The sequence below is a fragment of the Heptranchias perlo genome, chromosome 42, assembly GCF_035084215.1.
Source record: "Heptranchias perlo isolate sHepPer1 chromosome 42, sHepPer1.hap1, whole genome shotgun sequence".
Lineage (NCBI taxonomy): Eukaryota > Metazoa > Chordata > Chondrichthyes > Hexanchiformes > Hexanchidae > Heptranchias > Heptranchias perlo.
The window spans coordinates 13,910,369-13,934,885 of NC_090366.1; the positions used below are offsets into that span (position 1 = coordinate 13,910,369).

The 24,517-nt window shown below is 50.6% G+C and overlaps 1 protein-coding gene across 1 annotated transcript in view; it reads right to left on the reverse strand.

Moving 5' to 3' along the window:
- Nucleotides 1–4,209: 4,209 nt before the first annotated feature.
- LOC137306232 (Schwann cell myelin protein-like) overlaps nt 4,210–24,517 on the reverse strand; it is a 29,416-nt gene continuing 9,108 nt past the window's right edge. The window contains exons 4-12 of the mRNA XM_067975359.1: nt 23,220–23,525; nt 17,558–17,815; nt 15,770–16,027; nt 14,664–14,948; nt 12,922–13,197; nt 10,976–11,269; nt 8,975–9,080; nt 7,559–7,640; nt 4,210–4,824 (exon numbers count right to left, since the gene is read on the reverse strand). Of these exons, the coding sequence (XP_067831460.1) occupies nt 4,606–4,824; nt 7,559–7,640; nt 8,975–9,080; nt 10,976–11,269; nt 12,922–13,197; nt 14,664–14,948; nt 15,770–16,027; nt 17,558–17,815; nt 23,220–23,525 (2,084 nt within the window). The 3' untranslated portion in view covers nt 4,210–4,605. The remainder of the gene's footprint in view (nt 4,825–7,558; nt 7,641–8,974; nt 9,081–10,975; nt 11,270–12,921; nt 13,198–14,663; nt 14,949–15,769; nt 16,028–17,557; nt 17,816–23,219; nt 23,526–24,517) is intronic.

Below are 24,517 nucleotides of genomic sequence, written 5' to 3' on the forward strand. Positions count from 1 at the left end.
GTCGGAGGGTCAGTACTGAGGGAGCGCCGCACTGTCGGAGGGTCAGTACTGAGGGAGCGCCGCACTGTCGGAGGGTCAGTACTGAGGGAGTGCCGCACTGTCGGAGGGTCAGTACTGAGGGAGCGCCGCACTGTCGGAGGGTCAGTACTGAGGGAGCGCTGCACTGTCGGAGGTGCCGTCTTTCGCACGAGACGTTAAACCGAGGCCCCCGTCTGCCCTCTCAGGTGGGACATAAAAGATCCCACGGCCACTATTTCGAAGAAGAGCAGGGGGAGTTCTCCCCGGTGCCCTGGGGCCAATATTTATCCCTCAACCAACATCACTAAAACAGATTATCTGATCATGTCGGACATTGCTGTTTGTGGGATCTTGCTGTGCGCAAATTGGCTGCCGCGTTTCCTACATTGCAACAGTGACCGCACTTCAGAAATAAAGTATTTTTTTGGCTGTAAAGCGCTTTGGGACGTCCTGAGGTGGTGAAAGGCGCTGTAGAAATGGGAGTCCTTTCCTTCATTATCACGAACACGGACTGCAGCGGTTCAAGAAGGCGGCTCACCACCACCTTCTCAAGGGGCAACTCGGGATGGGCAATAAATGCCGGCCTCGCCAGCGACGCCCACATCCCATGAACGAATATTAAAAGAAAGGATTCTTCTGAAAGACAGTGATTGCCTGACAAATTCCATCAAGCATTTTGTTCTGTGGTCACAATGTAACTTTATATAAATCTCATTAATTTACACTCGGTGAAAGAGAACTGTCACTTTGAAACAAAATTCGCAAATTTATGTTCGATTCTCTGCACAATTTGAAGCCACTGCATTTTCAGTAAATGTTTTTTTTCTCGTATTTACTCAGAGCTGTTAACTTAAAAACCAGAACAGGGCGAGTTTCGTTTTAATATGAGCTGTCACAAATTTTGCCAGAGTTTACAACTTTAAAATATATTCTTTTAAAAGTGCTTTTCATGAGCGAGCAATAACAGGATGTTGGAATCCTAAGCAAACCGCGCCAAAATCATAGCTTTGTGAAACCTTATGTCAACCCGTGAGCCGTCTCTTTTAAAATTGAGGGGATTAAAAGCTCTCTGAGGGGCCAAAGAAGTTGGGGGGGGGGTTGCCAACTCTCTCCAGGAATTGCCCTGGAGTCTCCAGGAATTGCCCTGGAGTCTCCAGGGACTGAAGATTGATCTCCAGGACACCGCTGGGAGTTATAAAAAAATGTTGGGAGCTGGAAGAGAAGAAAGCAACAGCGAAGAGTCATCCGATTGGTCGTTGACGCGGCCTTGGGGGCCGGGCGCCATTGGAGGGAGGAGGGCATGTGATCGAACCTCCAGGATTACATCCAGCCAGAGTTGGCAACCCGCGGCCAACGCCAATGGATGCCAGCAAGGTTGAAAAGAGGAGCGAGAAACAAAGTATATCAGGAAGCATTAGGTGGTTGCCTGAATTTTAAGAGCTCACAGCTTCCTCCCTGAGGGTCTACAGACACAAATCATCAGAACATAAGAGATAGGAGCAGGAGTAGGCCATTCGGCCCCTCGAGCCTGCTCCGCCATTCAATCAGATCATGGCTGATCTTCGACCTCAACTCCACTTTCCCGCCCGATCCCCTTGATTCCCCTAGAGCCCAAAAATCTATCGATCTCAGCCTTGAATGTACTCAACGTCTGAGCATCCACAGCCCTCTGGGGTAGAGAATTCCAAAGATTCACAACCCTCTGAGTGAAGAAATTCCTCCTCATCTCAGTCCTAAATGGCCGACCCCTTATCCTGAGACTATGCCCCCTGGTTCTAGACTCTCCAGCCAGGGGAAACAGCCTCTCAGCATCTACCCTGTCAAGCCCCCTCAGAATCTTATATGTTTCAATGAGATCACCTCTCATTCTTCTAAACTCCAGAGAGTGTGGGCCCATTCTGCTCAATCTCTCCTCATAGGACAACCCTCTCATCCCAGGAATTAATCTAGTGAACCTTCAAATCCTTGAAGGTGGCAGAACAAATCAATAAGGCTGTTAAAAACAAATGTAGATGGGATCCTGAGCTTTATAAATAGAGGAGCAGAGTACTAAACCTTTATAAAACTCTGGTTGGGCCCCAGCTGGAGAATTGTGTCCAATTCTGGGCACCGCACTTTAGGAAGGATGTCAAGGCCTTGGAGAGGGTGCAGAGGAGATTTACCAGAATGGTCCCAGGGATGAGGGACTTCAGTTATGTGGAGAGACTGGAGAAGCTGGGATTGTTCTCCTTAGAGCAGAGAAGGTTAAGGGGAGATTTAATCGAGGGGTTCAAAATCATGAGGGGTTTTGATAGAGTAAATAAGGAGAAACTGTTTCTAGTGGCAGGAGGGTCGGTAACCAGAGGACACAGATTTAAGGTAATTGGCAAAAGAACCAGAGGGGGAGATGAGAATGTTTTTTACGCAGCGAGTTGTTCTGATCTGGAATGCGCTGCCTGAAAGGGCGGTGGAAGCAGATTCAATAATAACTTTCAAAAGGGGAACTGGATAAATACTTGTGAAGGTGAAATTTGCAGGGCTACGGGGGAAAGAGCAGTGGGGGGAGTGGGACTAATTGGATAGCTCTTTCAAAGAGCCGGCACAGGCACGATGGGCCGAACGGCCTCCTCCTGCACTGTACGATTCTATACTCCCACGGTGAATCTTTATTTAAAAGTATTCATCGAACTCTTAGTGCTGGCGGAGGGGAGGCTCTGCCCGACTCAGGCACCCTCAGTTAGCGTCAAGCAGTCCCGGGTCAGGAGCTGGGCAGAGGCTGCAGAAAACTCAACTGGCTGCTTGAACTAAACGTGCAACCCATCAGTTGTGGACTAGAATCAAGAGACGGGCCTTGGGGAAAAGCCAACATTTGCTGCGATTACTGACGAGAGCGGCAATCATCCTCTCCATCCCACAGCAGTGTGTCCGCCGCACATTATAAACGAGAAGGTGGGTATCGTTATAAGGAAGTAACGGATTTGTAAGTGCGGGAATACTAGTACATATTAAGCAACTTCCTGGGCTGACAGCCATTTCGGGAGTGTTCAGACATCAGATCGTAAATCTAACATTTAAATTTAGCAATCCACGTTTCCAAGGACTTAGAACAGTTCGTTAATTGCAGCCAGGGGTCAGGCACCGACCTCCAGACTGGGAGGGGTCAGACACCGACCTCCAGACTGGGAGGGGTCAGACGTCGCCCCCCAGACTGGGAGGGGTCAGACACCGACCTCCAGACTGGGAGGGGTCAGACACCGACCTCCAGACTGGGAGGGGTCAGACGGCGACCCCCAGACTGGGAGGGGTCAGACGGCGACCCCCCAGACTGGGAGGGGTCAGTCGGCGACCTCCAGACTGGGAGGGGTCAGATGGCGACCTCCAGACTGGGAGGGGTCAGATGGCGACCTCCAGACTGGGAGGGGTCAGACGGCGACCTCCAGACTGGGAGGGGTCAGACAGCGAACCCCGAACTCAAATCCCACCATTGTTGTTAAAAACCCAACTGGTTCACTAATCTCCTTCAGGGAAGGGGAGCTGCCGTCCTTACCTGGTCTGAGCCGAGGTGGCCTCTTGCCCATCCCCCGATTCCCATCGCTCCACCATTGGCGGCCGTGCCTTCAGCTGCCTGGGCCCTGAGCTCTGGAATTCCCTCCCTAAACCTCTCCGCCTCTCTCTCCTCCATTAAGTCGCTCCTTAAAACCTACCTCTTTGACCAAGCTTTTGGTCACCTGTCCTAATATCTCCTTATGTGGTTTGGGGTCAAATTTTTCCCTGTGAAGCACCTTGGGTCATTTTACTACGTTAAAGGCACTATAGAGGCTCACGTTGTTGTTTGTTGCTTGAAAAAAACCTGGCTTATGTCCCCTGTCGAGCTCCACTCCTCCAATAGCATTCAAAGCTCTCTATACAATGGTGAAATCCCTGAATTGTCTCCCTTCAGTGTATTAACAACCTTCTAAAGTCAAGACTGCCCATCAGTCAACAACTTGCGTAGTAAAACGTCCCAAGGCGCTTCACAGGAGCGATTATCAAACAAAATTTGACACCGAGCCACATAAGGAGATATTAGGACAGGTGACCAAAAGCTCGGTCAAAGAGGTAGGTTTTAAGGAGCGTCTTAAAGGAGGAGAGAGAGAGGCGGAGAGGTTTAGGGAGGGAATTCCAGAGCTCAGGGCCCAGGCAGCTGAAGGCACGGCCGCCAATGGTGGAGCGATGGAAATCAGGGGGATGGACAAGAGGCCAGAATTGGAGGAGCGCAGAGATCTCGGAGGAGGTTACAGAGATAGGGAGGGGAGGGCGAGGGCCATGGAGGGATTTGAACCGGAGGATGAGAGTTTTAAATTCGAGGCGATGCCGGACCGGGAGCCAATGTAGGTCAGCGAGCTCAGGGAGTGATGGGTGAACGGGACTCGGTGCGGGGGTAGGATACGGGGGCAGCAGAATTTGGGATGAGCTGCTTGTCACGGATGGTGGGAGGCCGGTCAGGAGAACATTGGAATAGTCGAGGCTAGAAGAAACAAAGACACCCACAGACATAGCCTCTAAAACAACGGTTCCCAAAATTCAGAGATCGGAAGTCAAACCCTTGTATGACTCCTTCCCCTGGGCTCACTCCTGTTTAATCTCGGCGTACTGGGTGCTGTCTCTAGTCCCGACGATCCCCTCGGTCAAACGGACCTTGGAGAAGTCGATGCAGGCGTAGTGAAGTTCCAGCTCCTCCTGCTCCTCCACCTGTCCAGCCTCCCCGTTCTCCACCTGCTTGAGGCTCCCCGCCTCTCCGCCCTCCTCGTCTCCACTGCCATCGGCCAACTCTCCGTTCTCCTCCGGCTGCAAAGGGAACAAAGAGGGTCTCTCGCTCAACCGTTTATTTACTGTTCAGGCTCCTCCGAGTGTCGTGGGAACAGGAGGAGGCCCATTCAGCCTCCTCGGGCCTGTTACCATAGGAACAGTAGGACATTCAGCCCCTCGAGCCTGTTACTATAGGAACAGGAGGAGGCCCATTCAGCCCCCTTGAGCCTGTTACTATAGGAACAGGAGGACGCCCATTCAGCCCCCTTGAGCCTGTTACCATAGGAACAGTAGGACATTCAGCCCCTCGAGCCTGTTACCATAGGAACAGGAGGAAGCCATTCAGCCCCTCGAGCCTGTTCCGCCATTCAATTAAATCATGGCTGATCTGTACCTTAACTCCATTTACCCGCCTTAGCTCTATATCCCATGATCCCCTTACCCAACAAAAATCTATCAATCCCAGTCTTGCCCCCAGCCTCCACAGCTTTTTGGGGGAGAGAGTTCCAGATTTCCACTCCCCTTTGTGTGAAGAAGTGCTTCCCGACATCACCCCTGAACGGCCTATGCTACATTGAGTTACATCGAAACTACAGCACAGAAACAGGCCATTCAGCCCAACAGGTCTATCCCGGTGTTTATGCTCCACACGAGCCTCCTCCCTCCCTACTCCATCTCACCCTATCACCATATCCTTCTATTCCTTTCTCCCTCATGTGTTTATCCAGCTTCCCCTTAAATCCATCTACACTATTCACCTCAACTACTCCTTGTGGGAGCGAGTTCCACATTCTCACCACTCTCTGGGTAAAGAAGTTTCTCCTGAATTCACTATTGGATTTATTAGTGACAAGTGGAAACATTTTCTCTACGTCTACCCTATCATTATCTTAAAGACCTCTATCAGGTCACCCCTCAGCTTTCTCTTTTCTGCAGAAAAGAGTCCCAGCCTGTTCAGTCTTTCCTGATAGTTATAACCTCTCAGTTCTGGTATCAACCTTGTAAATCTTTTTTGCACCGTCTCCAGTGCCTCTATATCCATTTTATAATATGGAGACCAGAACTGTGCACAGTGCTCCAAGTGTGGTCTAACCAAGGTACATGGAGACCAGAACTGTGCACAGTGCTCCAAGTGTGGTCTAACCAAGGTATATGGAGACCAGAACTGTGCACAGTGCTCCAAGTGTGGTCTAACCAAGGTACATGGAGACCAGAACTGTGCACAGTGCTCCAAGTGTGGTCTAACCAAGGTATATGGAGACCAGAACTGTGCACAGTGCTCCAAGTGTGGTCTAACCAAGGTATATGGAGACCAGAACTGTGCACAGTGCTCCAAGTGTGGTCTAACCAAGGTATATGGAGACCAGAACTGTACACAGTGCTCCAAGTGTGGTCTAACCAAGGTATATGGAGACCAGAACTGTGCACAGTGCTCCAAGTGTGGTCTAACCAAGGTACATGGAGACCAGAACTGTGCACAGTGCTCCAAATGTGGTCTAACCAAGGTATATGGAGACCAAAACTGTGCACAGTGCTCCAAGTGTGGTCTAACCAAGGTATATGGAGACCAGAACTGTACACAGTGCTCCAAGTGTGGTCTAACCAAGGTATATGGAGACCAGAACTGTGCACAGTGCTCCAAGTGTGGTCTAACCAAGGTACATGGAGACCAGAACTGTGCACAGTGCTCCAAGTGTGGTCTAACCAAGGTATATGGAGACCAGAACTGTGCACAGTGCTCCAAGTGTGGTCTAACCAAGGTACATGGAGACCAGAACTGTGCACAGTGCTCCAAATGTGGTCTAACCAAGGTATATGGAGACCAGAACTGTGCACAGTGCCCCAAGTGTGGTCTAACCAAAGTATATGGAGACCAGAACTGTGCACAGTGCTCCAAGTGTGGTCTAACCAAGGTACATGGAGACCAGAACTGTGCACAGTGCTCCAAGTGTGGCCTAACCAAGGTATATGGAGACCAGAACTGTGCACAGTGCTCCAAGTGTGGTCTAACCAAGGTATATGGAGACCAGAACTGTGCACAGTGCTCCAAGTGCGGCCTAACCAAGGTATATGGAGACCAGAACTGTGCACAGTGCCCCAAGTGTGGTCTAACCAAAGTATATGGAGACCAGAACTGTGCCCAGTGCTCCAAGTGTGGTCTAACCAAGGTACATGGAGACCAGAACTGTGCACAGTGCTCCAAGTGTGGCCTAACCAAGGTATATGGAGACCAGAACTGTGCACAGTGCTCCAAGTGTGGTCTAACCAAGGTATATGGAGACCAGAACTGTACACAGTGCTCCAAGTGTGGTCTAACCAAGGTATATGGAGACCAGAACTGTGCACAGTGCTCCAAGTGCGGCCTAACCAAGGTATATGGAGACCAGAACTGTGCACTGTGCTCCAAGTGTGGTCTAACCAATGTTCTATATAATTTTAACATAACTTCTCAGCTTTTTAATTCTGTCCCTCTAGAAATGACCCCCCAGTCCTTGGTTTGCTTTTTTTTATGGCCTTATTAACCTGCGTCATAGAGAAGAGAGCCCCAGCCTGTTCGACCTTTCTTGATAAGGATATCCTCTCAGTTTTGGTAGCATCTAATTTGAAGGTTATGCCCACGCGCCCCTCCCCTTGTTCTGGACTACCCCACCCACCCCAAAGTAGAGGCAATAGTTTCTCTCTCTCTCTCGACTCTACACGAGCGAGAATTGGCACCTTCCAGAGGAGAAAGAGGGAAATGTTGTAACCGACAAATAAATGAAGGGGTCCGTACCATGCTGGCCGTCAGTACTGGAGAGGGCTCAGCTGTCAGGACTTGCATCTCTGTGGAATTGTTTGCTGCCGATTTCACCTTTCTGAAATGAAGAAGACAAGAAAGGAAAGTTTATACTCTGGTTATTTCAGAGCCGTGCAGCTTTCGTTCCCTGGCCGGCCAGTGTAAACACTTCCAGGAATCACGTCCTCTCTCAGTCACCATCTCCATCTTCCATTTCCCCGTTCCTTTTGACCGTGCTGCATGAATTCCGGAAAGGCAAACTCGCACGGCCAGCGTGAGAGAGAGAGAGAGAGAGAGAGAAGAGAGTGGGAGAGAAGGTAATAGAGAGACAGAACGAACGAGAGAGGGTTCAGGCTCTGCCGAAGGGGAGGAGGGAAGAGAGGGAGAGAGGGAAGGAAGGTGAGAAGGTAACAGAGAGAGATCGAGCGAGTGGGCGAAAAGGGAGAAAATAAGAGAGGATGAATGAGAGAGTGAAAAAGGGGGAGAGAGCGAGAGAGATAATGCATGAGAGTGAGAAAGGAGAGGAAGCAAGAGAGGGAATGAACGAGTGAGTGAGAAAGGAGAGGAAGCGAGAGAGAGAACGATTGAGAGAATGAGAAAGGAGAGAAAGCAAGAGAGAGAACGAATGAATGAATGAGAAAGGAGGGTGAGCAAGAGAGAGAACGAATGAATGAGTGAGAAAGGAGAGGAAGCAAGAGAGAGAATTAACGCAAGAGACTGAGAAAGGAGAGAAAGCAAGTGAGAGAACGAATGAAAGAGAGAGAATCATAGAATCATAGAAAGTTATGGCCCATCATGTCTGTGCCGGCTGGAAAAGAGCTTAATCGCTATAATAATTAAAGAGAGAAAGGAGAGAAAGGAAGAGAGAGAATGAATGAAAGTGAACGAAATAGAGGGAAAAGAGAGAGAAAGAATGAGAAGGAAAATGACTGAAAAAAAGGATAAAAAGGGAGAAGGAGAAGTGGACAGGATGGGTGGACAGAGGAGGAAACAACAGCTAGTTTGCAGAACAAGATCAAACCGACTCTGAGTTAATATTTGGGGAAAGTTGGCCAGAGTATTGGGAGAACACTCTGCCCTTTAAATGGTGCCATGGGAACAGACGGTTGAGATATCTTTCAGCCCGTCTGCCCCTCTCAGGTGGGACGTAAAAGATCCCACGGCCACTAATTGGAAGAAGAGCAGAGGGAGTTCTCCCCGGTGTCCTGGGGCCGATATTTATCTCTCAACATTGCTGCCTGTGGGATCTTGCTGTGCGCAAATTGGCTGCCGCGTTTCCTGCATTACAACAGTGACCACACTTCGAAAAAAAAAGTACTTCACTGGCCGTAAAGCGCTTTGGGACGTCCTGAGGTTGTGAAAGGCGCGGTAGAAATGCGAGTTCTTTTCGTTCTTATCAGAATGTTCACTTACCTCTTGCAACACACGATAATCTGACAGAATATTAAGGATAAGATGAGCATTCCAGCAGCACCAACCACCACTGGGATCAGCATCTCCGATAGATAGGGGCCTCTCCCTGGGAAGACAAATCAGGAGTTATTGCATCAGGTGAGAGGCAGCGCAGGATGAATGTGGAAGATCCTCCAAATCATCGCAAATGCCATGGCCGCGGTGTCGGCCGTGACTCAGTGGTTAGCACATTCTCTCTCTCGCCTCTGAGTCGGAAGGTCGTGGGTTCGAGCCCCCACTCCAGAGACTCGAGCCCCATAATTGCAGGTCGACACTCCCCCAGTGCCCAGTACTGAGGGAGCGCCGCACTGTCGGAGGGTCAGTACTGAGGGAGCGCCGCACTGTCGGAGGGTCAGTACTGAGGGAGCGCCGCACTGTCGGAGGGTCAGTACTGAGAGAGCGCCGCACTGTCGGAGGTTCAGTACCAAGGGAGCGCTGCACTGTCAGAGCGTCAGTACCGAGGGAGCGCTGCACTGTCGGAGGGTCAGTACTGAGGGAGCGCTGCACTGTCGGAGGGTCAGTACTGAGGGAGCGCTGCACTGTCGGAGGGTCATTACCGAGGGAGCGCTGCACTGTCGGAGGGTCAGTACCGAGGGAGCGCCGCACTGTCAGAGGGTCAGTACTGAGGGAGCGCCGCACTGTCGGAGGGTCAGTACTGAGGGAGCGCCGCACTGTCGGAGGGTCAGTACTGAGGGAGCGCCGCACTGTCGGAGGGTCAGTACCGAGGGAGCGCTGCACTGTCGGAGGGTCAGTACTGAGGGAGCGCTGCACTGTCGGAGGGTCAGTACTGAGGGAGCGCTGCACTGTCGGAGGGTCATTACCGAGGGAGCGCTGCACTGTCGGAGGGTCAGTACCGAGGGAGCGCTGCACTGTCGGAGGGTCAGTACTGAGGGAGCGCCGCACTGTCGGAGGGTCAGTACAGAGGGAGCGCCGCACTGTCGGAGGGTCAGTACTGAGGGAGCGCCGCACTGTCGGAGGGTCAGTACTGAGAGAGCGCCGCACTGTCGGAGGTTCAGTACCAAGGGAGCGCTGCACTGTCAGAGCGTCAGTACCGAGGGAGCGCTGCACTGTCGGAGGGTCAGTACTGAGGGAGCGCTGCACTGTCGGAGGGTCAGTACTGAGGGAGCGCTGCACTGTCGGAGGGTCATTACCGAGGGAGCGCTGCACTGTCGGAGGGTCAGTACCGAGGGAGCGCTGCACTGTCAGAGCGTCAGTACCGAGGGAGCACTGCACTGTCGGAGGGTCAGTACTGAGGGAGCGCCGCACTGTCGGAGGGTCAGTACTGAGGGAGTGCCGCACTGTCGGAGGGTCAGTACTGAGGGAGCGCCGCACTGTCGGAGGGTCAGTACTGAGGGAGTGCCGCACTGTCGGAGGGTCAGTACTGAGGGAGCGCTGCACTGTCGGAGGGTCATTACCGAGGGAGCGCTGCACTGTCGGAGGGTCAGTACCGAGGGAGCGCTGCACTGTCAGAGCGTCAGTACCGAGGAAGCACTGCACTGTCGGAGGGTCAGTACTGAGGGAGCGCCGCACTGTCGGAGGGTCAGTACTGAGGGAGTGCCGCACTGTCGGAGGGTCAGTACTGAGGGAGCGCTGCACTGTTGCAGGTGCCATCTTTCGGACAAGACGTTAAACCGAGGTCCCCCTCTGCCCTCTCAGGTGGGACGAAGAGCAGGGGGGAGTTCTCCCCGGTGTCCTGGGGCCGATATTTATCCCTCAACCAACATCACTAAAAAAACAGATGATCTGGTCATTTATCACATTGCTGTTTGTGGGATCTTGCTGTGCGTAAATTGGCTGTCGTGTTTCCTACATTACAACAGTGAGCACACTTCAAAAAAATACTTAATTGGCTGTAAAGCGCTTTGGGACGTCCTGAGGTGGTGAAAGACGCTGTAGAAATGGGAGTCTCTCTTTTTGTACCAGATATTTAGAAACAAGGGTGATTCCAGAAGGTTCTCTCACCTTTGACCCACAGATACACCTTGAACCTCGCCTCTCCGTGTTCGTTTCTAACCGAGCAGATGGCCTTCACCTCCTTCTCATCCTCTCGTCCCCTCAGGGTCAGTGTGCCCGTCACCAGATGCCCGTTGCTGACCCGCGACGTCGCCAGATGGCCGTGCGTCTGGTTGCCGGTGAAGTTGCCGCGGGGGAGGTGCCACGTGAGGTTACCCGGAGGGTTGGATCTGGCCGCGCAGACGCAGGTAATGCCCTGGTCCCTCCAAGCGCACTCCGACACATCGGAAATCTCCGGCTTATCTAAGGGCGTAAAACAGAATGTTGGGACAGAATTGCAAAAAAAAAACTGCTGTAGAGGTTGGAAGACCGAAACGAAAAAACCAGAGAGCGCGGGAGAGGTGACCGGGTGCAAGGGTCAAGAGTTCAAAGGTTCAACCCTCTCCTCAGAACTCACCACATTGATCAAACACTCCCAGGGCAGGTACAGGGTTAGATACAGAGTAAAGCTCCCTCTACACTGTCCCATCAAACACTCCCAGGGCAGGTACACGGGGTTAGATACAGAGTAAAGCTCCCTCCACACTGTCCCATCAAACACTCCCAGGGCAGGTACACGGTTAGATACAGAGTAAAGCTCCCTCTACACTGTCCCATCAAACACTCCCAGGGCAGGTACAGGGTCAGATACAGAGTAAAGCTCCCTCTACACTGTCCCATCAAACACTCCCAGGGCAGGTACAGGGTCAGATACAGAGTAAAGCTCCCTCTACACTGTCCCGTCAAACACTCCCAGGGCAGGTACAGCACGGGTTAGATACAGAGTAAAGCTCCCTAACTAAAACTATGGGACAGTGTAGAGGGAGCTTTACTCTGTATCTAACCCTGTACCTGCCCTGGGAGTGTTTGATGGGACAGTGTAGAGGGAGCGTCACTCTGTATCTAACCCTGTACCTGCCCTGGGAGTGTTTGATGGGACAGTGTAGAGGGAGCTTTACTCTGTATCTAACCCTGTACCTGCCCTGGGAGTGTTTGATGGGACAGTGTAGAGGGAGCGTCACTCTGTATCTAACCCTGTACCTGCCCTGGGAGTGTTTGACGGGACAGTGTAGAGGGAGCTTTACTCTGTATCTAACCCTGTACCTGCCCTGGGAGTGTTTGATGGGACAGTGTAGAGGGAGCGTCACTCTGTATCTAACACCTCCGACAGTGCAGCCCTCCCTCCGTACTGGCACTGGGAGCATCAGGCTAGATTATGTGCTCAGGTCTCTGGACTTGAATCCATGACCATCTGCCTCAGAAGTGAGAGAGAGAGAGAGAGCACTGCCCACTGAGCCAAGGCTGACTCTCTGAAACAATAGTGGAAGAGAAGGCAAAGAGCATGAGGACACTGGGGGATTCGATGAAGCCAATCTTGGGTTTAGAAAGTCCACAGATTGTAGGAGGACGGGAAGTCTGAGGGAGGGGAAGAATTCCACTGGTTTTGAGGGGCTGGTAAAGAATATGTTGGAGTGGGAGACAGCGTGGTATGTCTCGGTCATGCAGGCAGGAGGAAGGGGATGTGGGACGAGCGATTTGGAGCTTGGGAGGGACGTTGATAAGAGCTGAGTAATTATGAGGTAAAAAAATGACAGTCGTGGAGTAACAGGAAAGGTTCTAGGTTGGAGGGGAGCGAGGGATGATCTGTGAGACCAGAAACTTTTCCTTGTATCCTTCAACAAGAAGAGTTCAGAGAACCTTCCCCAGGAGCAGGATTCAAATCCTGGGCCAGAGTTGGGAGTCAGGTGTGGTCGAGGGGAAAAGAGTGTTTGACACAAGAGGCGAGACCGAGCTTCTTGGAGTCAACGTCCAGCACGGAGAAGATGTGGGAGGTTCACGGGAGACGGTGAGGACCTGCCCTCAACTGTATCTCAGTGAATTCCAATCTGTTCAGCCACGAAACGTAAAACACTTACACTCCACACTGACGAAGAACGGGATGGAGTTGCTGGAGCCCATTGTGTTTCCCGCCGTGCAGTAGAACCAAGCATCGAGCTCCCGCGTTACAAGACCCAGATTGACGGACGCTGTCCTTGCGTTTAACTCAGTCCTATTGCTCCCGTCGATCCTGAACCAGCTGTAGTTAGTGGCCGGCGGGTTACTCTTGCTGAAACAGGATAATGTTACGTTGTCCCCCTCTTTTATTCCATGCTCGGCCCCGACGACCCTCACCGCTGTTTCCTTGGGAGGATCTGAAAGAGAGGAGGCGGAGGAGCCAGCCAAAAACATTAAGACGTTAATAAACTTACAGGATGGGCAAGCAAATTTCAATATAGACAAGTGTGAGGTGGTGCATTTTGGTAGGAAGAAAAAGGAGGCCACATACTGCTTGGATAATAAGAGTCTAACTGGGGTAGGAGAACAGAGGGATCTGGGGGTACAGATACACAAATCACTGAAAGTAGCGACGCAGGTTAATAAGGCCAAAAAATAGCAAAACAAGCACTGGGGTTCATTTCCAGAGGATAGAATTGAAAAGCAGAGAAGTTATGTTAAACTTGTATAGAACCTTGATTAGGTCTCACTAGGAGTACTGTGCACAGTTCTGGTCTCCATATACCTTGGTTGGACCACACTTGGAGCACTGTGCACAGTTCTGGTCTCCGTATACCTTGGTTAGACCACACTTGGAGCACTGTGCACAGTTCTGGTCTCCATATACCTTGGTTAGACCACACTTGGAGCACAGTGCACAGTTCTGGTCTCCATATACCTTGGTTAGACCACACTTGGAGCACAGTGCACAGTTCTGGTCTCCATATACCTTGGTTAGACCACACTTGGAGCACTGTGCACAGTTCTGGTCTCCATATACCTTGGTTAGACCACACTTGGAGCACTGTGCACAGTTCTGGTCTCCATATACCTTGGTTAGACCACACTTGGAGCACTGTGCACAATTCTGGTCTCCATATTATAAAAAAGGATATGGAGGCATTGGAGAAGGTGCAAAAAAGATTTACAAGGATGATCCCAGAACTAAGAGGTTATAACTATCAGGAAAGACTGAACAGGCTGGGGCTCTTTTCTCTAGAAAAGAGAAGGCTGAGGGGTGACCTGATAGAGGTCTTTAAAGTTAAGAAGGGTTTCGATAGGCTAGAAATAGAGAGGCTTTTTTCCTCTTGAGAGGGAGTCCAAAACTAGGGGGCCATAAATATAAGATAGTCACTAACAAATCCAATCGGGAATTCAGGAGAAATTTCTTTACCCAGAGAGTGGTGAGAATGTGGAACTCGCTCCCACAAGGAGTAGTTGAGGTGAATAGTGTAGATGGATTTAAGGGGAAGCTGGATAAACACATGAGGGAGAAAGGAATAGAAGGATATGGTGATAGGGTGAGATGAAGTAGGGAGGGAGGAGGCTCGCGTGGAGCATAAACACCGGGATAGACCAGAGGGGCTGAACGGCCTCCTCCTCTTCCTATGTAAAAGGCTCGAGGGGCTGAACGGCCAACTTCTGTTCCTATGTAACAGGCTCGAGGGGCTGAATGGTCAACTCCTGTTCCTAGTAACAAGCTCGAGGGGCTGAACGGCCTCCTCCTGCTCCTATGTAACAGATTCAAGGGGCTGAATGGCCTTCTCCTTGCACTGGACGGTGCGTATCGCAACTCAGCCTTGCATCGTGAACCTTGGCAAGGGAAGGGGTTCATAATACTCACATTTTAATGTGATGGTGACTGATTTTGGAGCGGTACCATGCTCGTTCTCTGCCACACACTGATGCTTTCCGTCCTCCTTGTACGTGACGTTATCAAACAGCAGCCATAACTCATTGCTGCCGATGCTCTGATTCCGTACGATCCCGTTCACTCTCCACGTTAAGTTAGACGCTGGGACACTATCCACAGAGCAGCGAAGACATACAGACATCCCTTCTTCTGTTTCAATGGAAGAGTTGATCACTCGGCTGTCCAGCGAGCTGATGGACAGGTTCCTCGGGGAATCTGAAATGGACAAAATCATTCGCAACGAGCAATGGCTTTCTGTTCTTTGGACGCGCTCATCGATTGGTACAGGAATCACCCTGCTCGCTCAGTGACTGGGAATCATACAGCACAGAAAAAGGCCATTCGGCCCATCGTGCCTGTGCCGGCTCTTTGAAAGAGCTATCCAATCAGTCCCACTCCCCCTCTGCTCTTTCCCCAGAGCCCTGGAAATTCTTCCCTTCAAGTATTTATCCAATTCCCCTTTTGAAAGTTATTATTGAATCTGCTTCCACCGCCCTTTCAGGCAGCGCATTCCAGATCAGAACAACTCGCTGCGTAAAAAACATTCTCCTCATCTCCCCCTCTGGTTCTTTTGCCAATTATTTTAAATCTGTGTCCTCTGGTTACCGACCCTCCTGCCACTGGAAACAGTTTCTCCTTATTTACTCTGTCAAAACCCCTTCATGATTTTGAACCCCTCGATTAAATCTCCCCTTAACCTTCTCTGCTCCAAGGAGAACAATCCCAGCTTCTCCAGTCTCTCCACGTAACTGAAGTCCCTCATCCCTGGTCCCATTCTGGTAAATCTCCTCCGCACCCTCTCCGAAGCCTGGACATCCTTCCTAAAGTGCGGTGCCCAGAGTTGGACACAATACTCCAGCTGAGGTCGAACCAATGGTTTGCAAAGGGTCTAAGATAACTTCCTTGCTTTTGTGCCTCGACTTAATAAAGACCAGGATCCTTATCGGCTTGTCCTGCCACCTTCAAAGGTTTGTATACGTACACCCCCAGGTCCCTCTGCTCCTGCGCTCTCTCTATAATTGTTACCATTCACTTACATTCCACACTGATGTAAAGAGAACAGTTTGTGGCTCCATACGAATTCAGGGCTGAACAGGTGTACAACCCGGAGTCTGAGTCCGTCACCCTGTGGATCGAGAGGGTTAATTGGTTGGAGGTAGCGTTACTGATGACCGTATCGCCTTTAGACCAGGTGATGCTGGACGGTGGCCAACTGTCCACGAGACAGTCCCGTTGAAACGTGAAGCCTTCCAGTGCGACCGCGGACCCATTTATCGCCTTAATCCTCGGTCCATCTGCCGATGTGGGGGGTGGGGGTGAGGAGTTGGGGGTGTAGGGAGAGGAGGAAGGGGGGAAAGAGGGCGGAGAAATAAAAGATGTTCAGTATCCTTGTGCGTCGTGCTACAAAACAGGAAGAGAAAGAAAGAACTTGCAATAATACAGTGCCTTTCAAGACCGCAGGACCTCGCGCTCTACAGCCGATGAAGTACCTTTTGAAGTGTGGTCACTGTTGTAATGTAGGAAACGCGGCAGCCAATTTGCGCACAGCAAGATCCCACAAACAGCAATGTGATAAATGACCAGATCATCTGTTTTTTTAGTGATGTTGGTTGAGGGATAAATATCGGCCCCAGGACACCGGGGAGAACTCCCCCCTGCTCTTCTTCGAAATAGTGGCCGTGGGATCTTTTACGTCCCACCTGAGAGGGGCAGATGGGGGCCCTCAGTTTAATGTCTCATCTAAACACAGCACCTCCGACATTGCAGCACTGCCTCAGTACTGACCCTCCGACAGGGCAGCGCTCCCTCAGTACTGACCCTCCGACAGTGCAGTGCTCCCTCAGTACTGACCCTCTGACAGTGCAGCACTCCCTCAGTACTGACCCTCCGACAGTGCAGCACTCCCTCAGTACTGACCCTCCGACAGTGCAGTGCTCCCACAGTACCTGCCCTGGGAGTGTTTGATGGGACAGTGTAGAGGGAGCTTTACTCTGTATCTAACCCTGTACCTGCCCTGGGAGTGTTTGATGGGACAGTGTAGAGGGAGCTTTACTCTGTATCTAACCCTGTACCTGTACTGGGAGTGTTTGATGGGACAGTGTAGAGGGAGCTTTACTCTGTATCTAACCCTGTACCTGCCCTGGGAGTGTTTGATGGGACAGTGTAGAGGGAGCTTTACTCTGTATCTAACCCTGTACCTGCCCTGGGAGTGTTTGATGGGACAGTGTAGAGGGAGCTTTACTCTGTATCTAACTCGTGCTGTACCTGCCCTGGGAGTGTTTGATGGGACAGTGTAGAGGGAGCGTTACTCTGTATCTAACCCTGTACCTGCCCTGGGAGTGTTTGATGGGACAGTGTGGAGGGAGCTTTACTCTGTATCTAACCCTGTACCTGCCCTGGGAGTGTTTGATGGGACAGTGTAGAGGGAGCTTTACTCTGTATCTAACCCTGTACCTGCCCTGGGAGTGTTTGATGGGACAGTGTGGAGGGAGCTTTACTCTGTATCTAACCCTGTACCTGCCCTGGGAGTGTTTGATGGGACAGTGTAGAGGGAGCTTTACTCTGTATCTAACCCTGTACCTGCCCTGGGAGCGTTTGATTGTTAAAAGTGTTTCTGGTCCCCAGAACCGACATCCCCTTATTGATGAACATGAATCTTTGCCAGGACAAAAACGATATTCCACGACATCAAGAATTTAAAATCTCTCAGGTGCACGCCGATTGTTTGTGAAGGTGCAATCTCTTGTTCAATCAAAGAAGAGAGTTCTGTTGAAGAAACACAATCTGCTGCCGTGTGTATCTCAGGGTAACTGTTGGGTACTTACAGTTAACGGTGATATTGATGCCTCGTTTAGCTTTCCCGTAGTCATTCCACGCCCGACAGTGATAAAGACCCTGCTCTCTCCGCGTGATGTTATCAAACTGAAGTACCAGCGTTTTGTTGAGGACAGAAGCCAAGATGTTTTGATTACTTGTCGACCACGTTATGTTGGACAATGGATTACTCGTTACGCTGCAGTTGACCTGGACCGAATGTCCCTCCGTAACCAAAATGGGCGACATCTTCGCAATCTTTGGGCCGTCTAGTCATAGAATTACATAGAATTACATCGGGTCCACAGCACAGAAACAGGCCATTCGGCCCAACTGGTCTATCCCGGTGTTTATGCTCCACACGAGTCTCCTCCCTCCCTACTTCATCTCACCCTATCACCATATCCTTCTATTCCTTTCTCCCTCATGTGTTTATCCAGCTTCCCCTTAAATCCATCTACACTATTCACCTCAACCACTCCTTGTGGGAGCGAGTTCCACATTCTCACCGCTCTCTGGGTAAAGAAGTTTCTCCTGATTTTGGATTTATTATTCCAGAGGAAACAGAAGGCTGAGGGGTGACCTGATAGAAGTCTCCATATCCTTTTTATAATATGGAGACCAGAACTGTGCACAGTGCTCCAAGTGTGGTCTAACCAAGGTATATGGAGACCAGAACTGTGAACAATGCTCCAAGTGTGGTCTAACCAAGGTATATGGAGACCAGAACTGTGCACAGTGCTCCAAGTGTGGTCTAACCAAGGTATATGGAGACCAGAACTGTGCACAGTGCTCCAAGTGTGGTCGAACCAAGGTATATGGAGACCAGAACTGTGAACAATGCTCCAAGTGTGGTCTAACCAAGGTATATGGAGACCAGAACTGTGCACAGTGCTCCAAGTGTGGTCTAACCAAGGTATATGGAGACCAAAACTGTGCACAGTGCTCCAAGTGTGGTCTAACCAAGGTATATGGAGACCAGAACTGTGCACGGTGCTCCAAGTGTGGTCTAACCAAGGTATATGGAGACCAGAACTGTGCACAGTGCTCCAAGTGTGGTCTAACTAAGGTATATGGAGACCAGAACTGTGCACAGTGCTCCAAGTGTGGTCTAACTAAGGTATATGGAGACCAGAACTGTGCACGGTGCTCCAAGTGTGGTCTAACCAAGGTATATGGAGAGCAGAACTGTACACAGTGCTCCAAGTGTGGTCTAACTAAGGTATATGGAAACCAGAACTGTGCACAGTGCTCCAAGTGTGGTCTAACTAAGGTATATGGAGACCAGAACTGTACACAGTGCTCCAAGTGTGGTCTAACTAAGGTATATGGAGACCAGAACTGTGCCCAGTGCTCCAAGTGTGGTCTAACCAAGGTTCTGTACAAGTTTAACATAGGAACATAGGAACAGGAGTAGGCCATTCAGCCCCTCTTGCCTGCTCCGCCATTTGATAAGATCATGGCTGATCTGTGATCTAACTCCATATACCTGCCTTTGGCCCATATCCCTTAATACCTTTGGTTGCCAAAAAGCTATCTATCTCAGATTTAAATTTAGCAATTGAGCTAGTATCAATTGCCATTTGCGGAAGACAGTTCCAAACTTCTACCACCCTTTGTGTGTAGAAATGTTTTCTAATCTCACTCCTGAAAGGTCTGGCTCTAATTTTTAGACTGTGCCCCCTACTCCTAAAATCCCCAACCAGCGGAAATAGTTTCTCTCTATCCACCCTATCTGTTCCCCTTAATATCTTATAAACTTCGATCAGATCACCCCTTAACCTTCGAAACTCTAGAGAATACAACCCCAATTTGTGTAATCTCTCCTCGTAACTTAACCCTTGAAGTCCGGGTATCATTCTAGTAAACCTACGCTGCACTCCCTCCAAGGCCAATATGTCCTTCCGAAGGTGCGGTGCCCAGAACTGCTCACAGTACTCCAGGTGCGGTCTAACCAGGGTTTTGTATAGCTGCAGCATAACTTCTGCCCCCTTGTACTCCAGTCCTCTGGATATAAAGGCTAGCATTCCATTTGCCTTCTTGATTATTTTCTGCACCTGTTCATGACACTTCAATGATCTATGTACCTGTATCCCTAAGTCCCTTTGGACATCCACTGTTTTTAACTTTTTACCATTTAGAAAGTACCCTGTTCTATCCTTTTTTGATCCAAAGTGGATGACCTCACATTTGTCTACATTGAATTCCATTTGCCACAGTTTTGCCCATTCACCTAATCTATCAATATCGCTTTGTAATTTTATGTTTTCATCTACATTGCTTACAATCCCACCAATCTTTGTGTCATCGGCAAACTTAGATATGAGACTTTCTATGCCTTCATCTAAGTCGTTAATAAATATTGTGAATAATTGAGGCCCCAAGACAGATCCCTGCGGGACTCCACTAGTCACATCCTGCCAATGTGAGTACCTACCCATTATCCCTACTCTCTGTCGCCTTTCGCTCAGCCAACTTCCTAACCAAGTCCGTACTTTTCCCTCGATTCCAAGGGCTTCTATCTTAGCTAACAGTCTCTTATGTGGGACCTTATCAAATGCCTTCTGGGCCCGAAGGCTTTTTCTCAGCCCAACTTTACACAACACATTCCAGAGCTGATCAACAACAATTTGCATTTATATAGCGCCTTTAACATAGAAAAACATCTCAAGGCAATTCACAGGAGGGTAAATCAGACAAAATGTGACACCGAGCCACATGAGGGGATATTAGGACAGGTGACCAAAAGCTTGGTCAAAGAGGTAGGTTTTAAGGAACATCTTACAAGAGGAGAGAGAGAGAGGCGGAGAGGTTTAGGGAGGGAATTCCAGAGCTTAGGGCCCAGGCAGCTGAAGGCACGGCCGCCAATGGTGGAGCGATGGAAATCGGGGGATGGGCGAGAGGCCAGAATTGGAGGAGCGCAGAGATCTCGGAGGGTCGTAGGGGCTGGAGGAGGTTACAGAGATAGGGAGGGGCGGTGAGGCCATGGAGGGATTTGAACACGAGGTTGAAAGTTGTAAAATCGTGGCATTGCTGGACTGGGAGAACAATGTGAGCCTCGGTGGGGAGGGGGGTGGAGTGGGGGAATGGGGTTGTGGGTGGGGGCAAGAACAGGCCATTATTTTATTCATTCATGGGATGTGGGCGTCGCTGGCGAGGCCGGCATTTATTGCCCATCCCTAATTGCCCTCGAGAAGGTGGTGGTGAGCCGCCTTCTTGAACCGCTGCAGTCCGTGTGGTGAAGGTTCTCCCACAGTGCTGTTAGGAAGGGAGTTCCAGGATTTTGACCCAGCGATGATGAAGGAATGACGATATATTTCCAAGTCGGGATGGTGTGTGACTTGGAGGGGAACGTGCAGGTGGTGTTGTTCCCATATGCCTGCTGCCCTTGTCCTTCTAGGTGGTAGAGGTCGCGGGTTTGGGAGGTGCTATCGAAGAAGCCTTGGCGAGTTGCTGCAGTGCATCCTGTGGATGGTACACACTGCAGCCACAGTGCGCCGGTGGTGAAGGGAGTGAATGTTTAGGGTGGTGGATGGGGTGCCAATCAAGCGGGCTGCTTTGTCCTGGATGGTGTCGAGCTTCTTGAGTGTTGTTGGAGCTGCACTCATCCAGGCAAGTGGAGAGTATTCCATCACATTCCTGACTTGTGCCTTGTAGATGGTGGAAAGGCTTTGGGGAGTCAGGAGGTGAGTCACTCGCCACAGAATACCCAGCCTCTGACCTGCTCTCGTAGCCACAGTATTTATGTGGTTGATTTTTAATCACCCTCTGATATGGCCTAGCAAGACACTCAGTTGTAAAATCTCGCTAAAAAAAGTCATAATAAGAATAAAACCGGACGGACCACCCGGCATCGGACCACCAGGCAACGGACACGACAACGGCAAACCAAGCCCAGTCGACCCTGTAAAGTCCTCCTCACTAACATCTGGGGACTTGTGCCAAAATTGGGAGAGCTGTCCCACAGACTAGTCAAGCAACAGCCTGACATAGCCATACTCACAGAATCATATCTTTCAGCCAACGTCCCAGACTCTTCCATCACCATCCCTGGGTATGTCCTGTCCCACCGGCAGGACAGACCCACCAGAGGTGGCGGTACAGTGATATACAGTCAGGAGGGAGTGGCCCTGGGAGTCCTCAACATTGACTCTGGGCCCCATGAAATCTCATGGCATCAGGTCAAACATGGGCACGGAAACCTCCTGCTGATTACCACCTACCGCCCTCCCTCAGCTGATGAATCAGTCCTCCTCCATGTTGAACACCACTTGGAGGGAGCACTGAGGGTAGCAAGGGCACAGAATGTACTCTGGGTGGGGGACTTCAATGTCCATCACCAAGAGTGGCTCAGTAGTCCTGTGTTGTAGCTTCACCAGGTTGGCACCTTATTTTTAGGTACGCCTGGTGCTGCTCCTGGCATGCTCTTCTACACTCCTCATTGAACCAGGGTTGATCCCCTGGCTTGTTGGTAATGGTAGAGTGAGGAATATGCCGGGCCATGAGGTTACAGATTGTGCTGGAATACAATTCTGCTGCTGCTGATGGCCCACAGCGCCTCATGGATGCCCAGTTTGGAGCTGCTAGATCTGTTCTGAATCTATCCCATTTAGCACGATGGTAGTGCCACACAACACGTTGGATGGTGTCCTCAGTGCGAAGACGGGACTTCATCTCCACGAGGACTGTGCGGTGGTCACTCCTACCAATACTGTCATGGACAGATGCATCTGACAGATAGATTGGTGAGGACGAGGTCAAATAGGTTTTTCCCTTGTGTTGGTTCGCTCACCACCTGCCGCAGGCCCAGTCTGGCATCTACGTCCTTCAGGACTCGGCCAGCTCGGTCAGTAGTGGTGCTACCGAGCCACTCTTGGTGATGGACATTGAAGTCCCCCACCCAGAGTACATTCTGTGCCCTTGCTACCCTCAGTGCTTCCTCCAAGTGGTGCTCAACATGGAGGAGGACTGATTCATCAGCTGAGGGAGGACGGTAGGTGGTAATCAGCAGGAGGTTTCCTTGCCCATGTTTGACCTGATACCATAAGATTTCATGGGGTCTGGGGTCAATGTTGAGGACTCCCAGGGCCACTCCCTCCTGACTGTATATCACTGTACCGCCACCTCTGGTGGGTCTGTCCTGCCGGTGGGACAGGACATACCCAGGGATGGTGATGGAAGAGTCTGGGACGTTGGCTGAAAGGTATGATTCTGTGAGTATGGCTATGTCAGGCTGTTGCTTGACTAGCCTGTGGGACAGCTCTCCCAATTTTGGCACAAGTCCCCAGATGTTAGTGAGGAGGACTTTGCAGGGTCGACTGGGCTTGGTTTGCCTTTTTCATGTCCGATGCCGGGTGGTCCGTCCGGTTTTATTCTTATTATGACTTTTCGTAGCAGGATTGTACAACTGAGTGGCTTGCTCGGCCATTTCAGAGGGCAGTTTCGAATCAACCACATTGCTGTGGGTCTGGAGTCACGAATAGGCCCAGACCGGGAAAGGAGGGCAGGTTTCCTTCCCTAAAGGATATTGTGTGAGTTAGGGGAGTTCCAGAGGAGCTGAAGTTTACATGGGGCGGACGATAAGAGGCCGGCCGGGGAGCGTTGGGATAGTCGAGTCTGGAGGTGACGGTCGAGGGAATCTCACAGCATCTGACGGGGTGAGTCCACACTCACATTTAACATCGAGAAGAAGAGTTTGCTGAGACTCGGCGTTGGTGACAGAGTATTGGGCCTTGCATCCCAGTTGTTTACCCATGTCTCTGTGTGAGGGAACGAAGGTCAGAGAGGTGGAAAATACTGACGTCAAATTGCTCCTTTTGGTCAAGGTGACGGTGGCGGAATTGGTTAGAATGGTCTCATTAATCCAGGTCAGGTTCGGTCCCATCCCACTGCAATTATCCACAAACGTGCAAGTTAGTGTCGTCGTTTTATTGCTGACGATTTGCGGAGAGTATGATATGTTGGGTTTCTCTTCGAGATCTGTAGCGGGGGGGGAAGAAAGCAGATTTAGGTACATGGAAACAGGAGGAGGCTATTCAGCCCCTCGAGACTGTTCCGCCGTTCAATTAGATCATGCTGACCTGTATCTTAACTCCATTTGCCCACCTTGGCTCCATATCCCTCGATACCCTCACCCAACAAAATGGTCATTAAATAACATGTTTACTATTTCACTACATCCCGTGCTGTACCTGCCCTGGGAGTGTTTGATGGGGACAGTGTAGAGGGAGCTTTACTCTGTATCTAACCCTGTACCTGCCCTGGGAGTGTTTGATGGGACAGTGTAGAGGGAGCTTTACTCTGTATCTAACCCTGTACCTGCCCTGGGAGTGTTTGATGGGACAGTGTAGAGGGAGCTTTACTCTGTATCTAACCCTGTACCTGCCCTGGGAGTGTTTGATGGGACAGTGTAGAGGGAGCTTTACTCTGTATCTAACCCTGTACCTTCCCTGGGAGTGTTTGATGGGACAGTGTAGAGGGAGCTTTACTCTGTATCTAACCCTATATCTGCCCTGGGAGTGTTTGATGGGACAGTGTACAGGGAGCTTTACTCTGTATCTAACCCTGTACCTGCCCTGGGAGTGTTTGATGGGACAGTGTAGAGGGAGCTTTACTCTGTATCTAACCCTGTACCTGCCCTGGGAGTGTTTGATGGGACAGTGTAGAGGGAGCTTTACTCTGTATCTAACCCTGTACCTGCCCTGGGAGTGTTTGACGGGACAGTGTAGAGGGAGCTTTACTCTGTATCTAACCCTGTACCTGCCCTGGGAGTGTTTGATGGGACAGTGTAGAGGGAGCTTTACTCTGTATCTAACCCTGTACCTGCCCTGGGAGTGTTTGACGGGACAGTGTAGAGGGAGCTTTACTCTGTATCTAACCCTGTACCTGCCCTGGGAGTGTTTGACGGGACAGTGTAGAGGGAGCTTTACTCTGTATCTAACCCGTGCCCTGGGAGAGTTTGTTGCTGACTC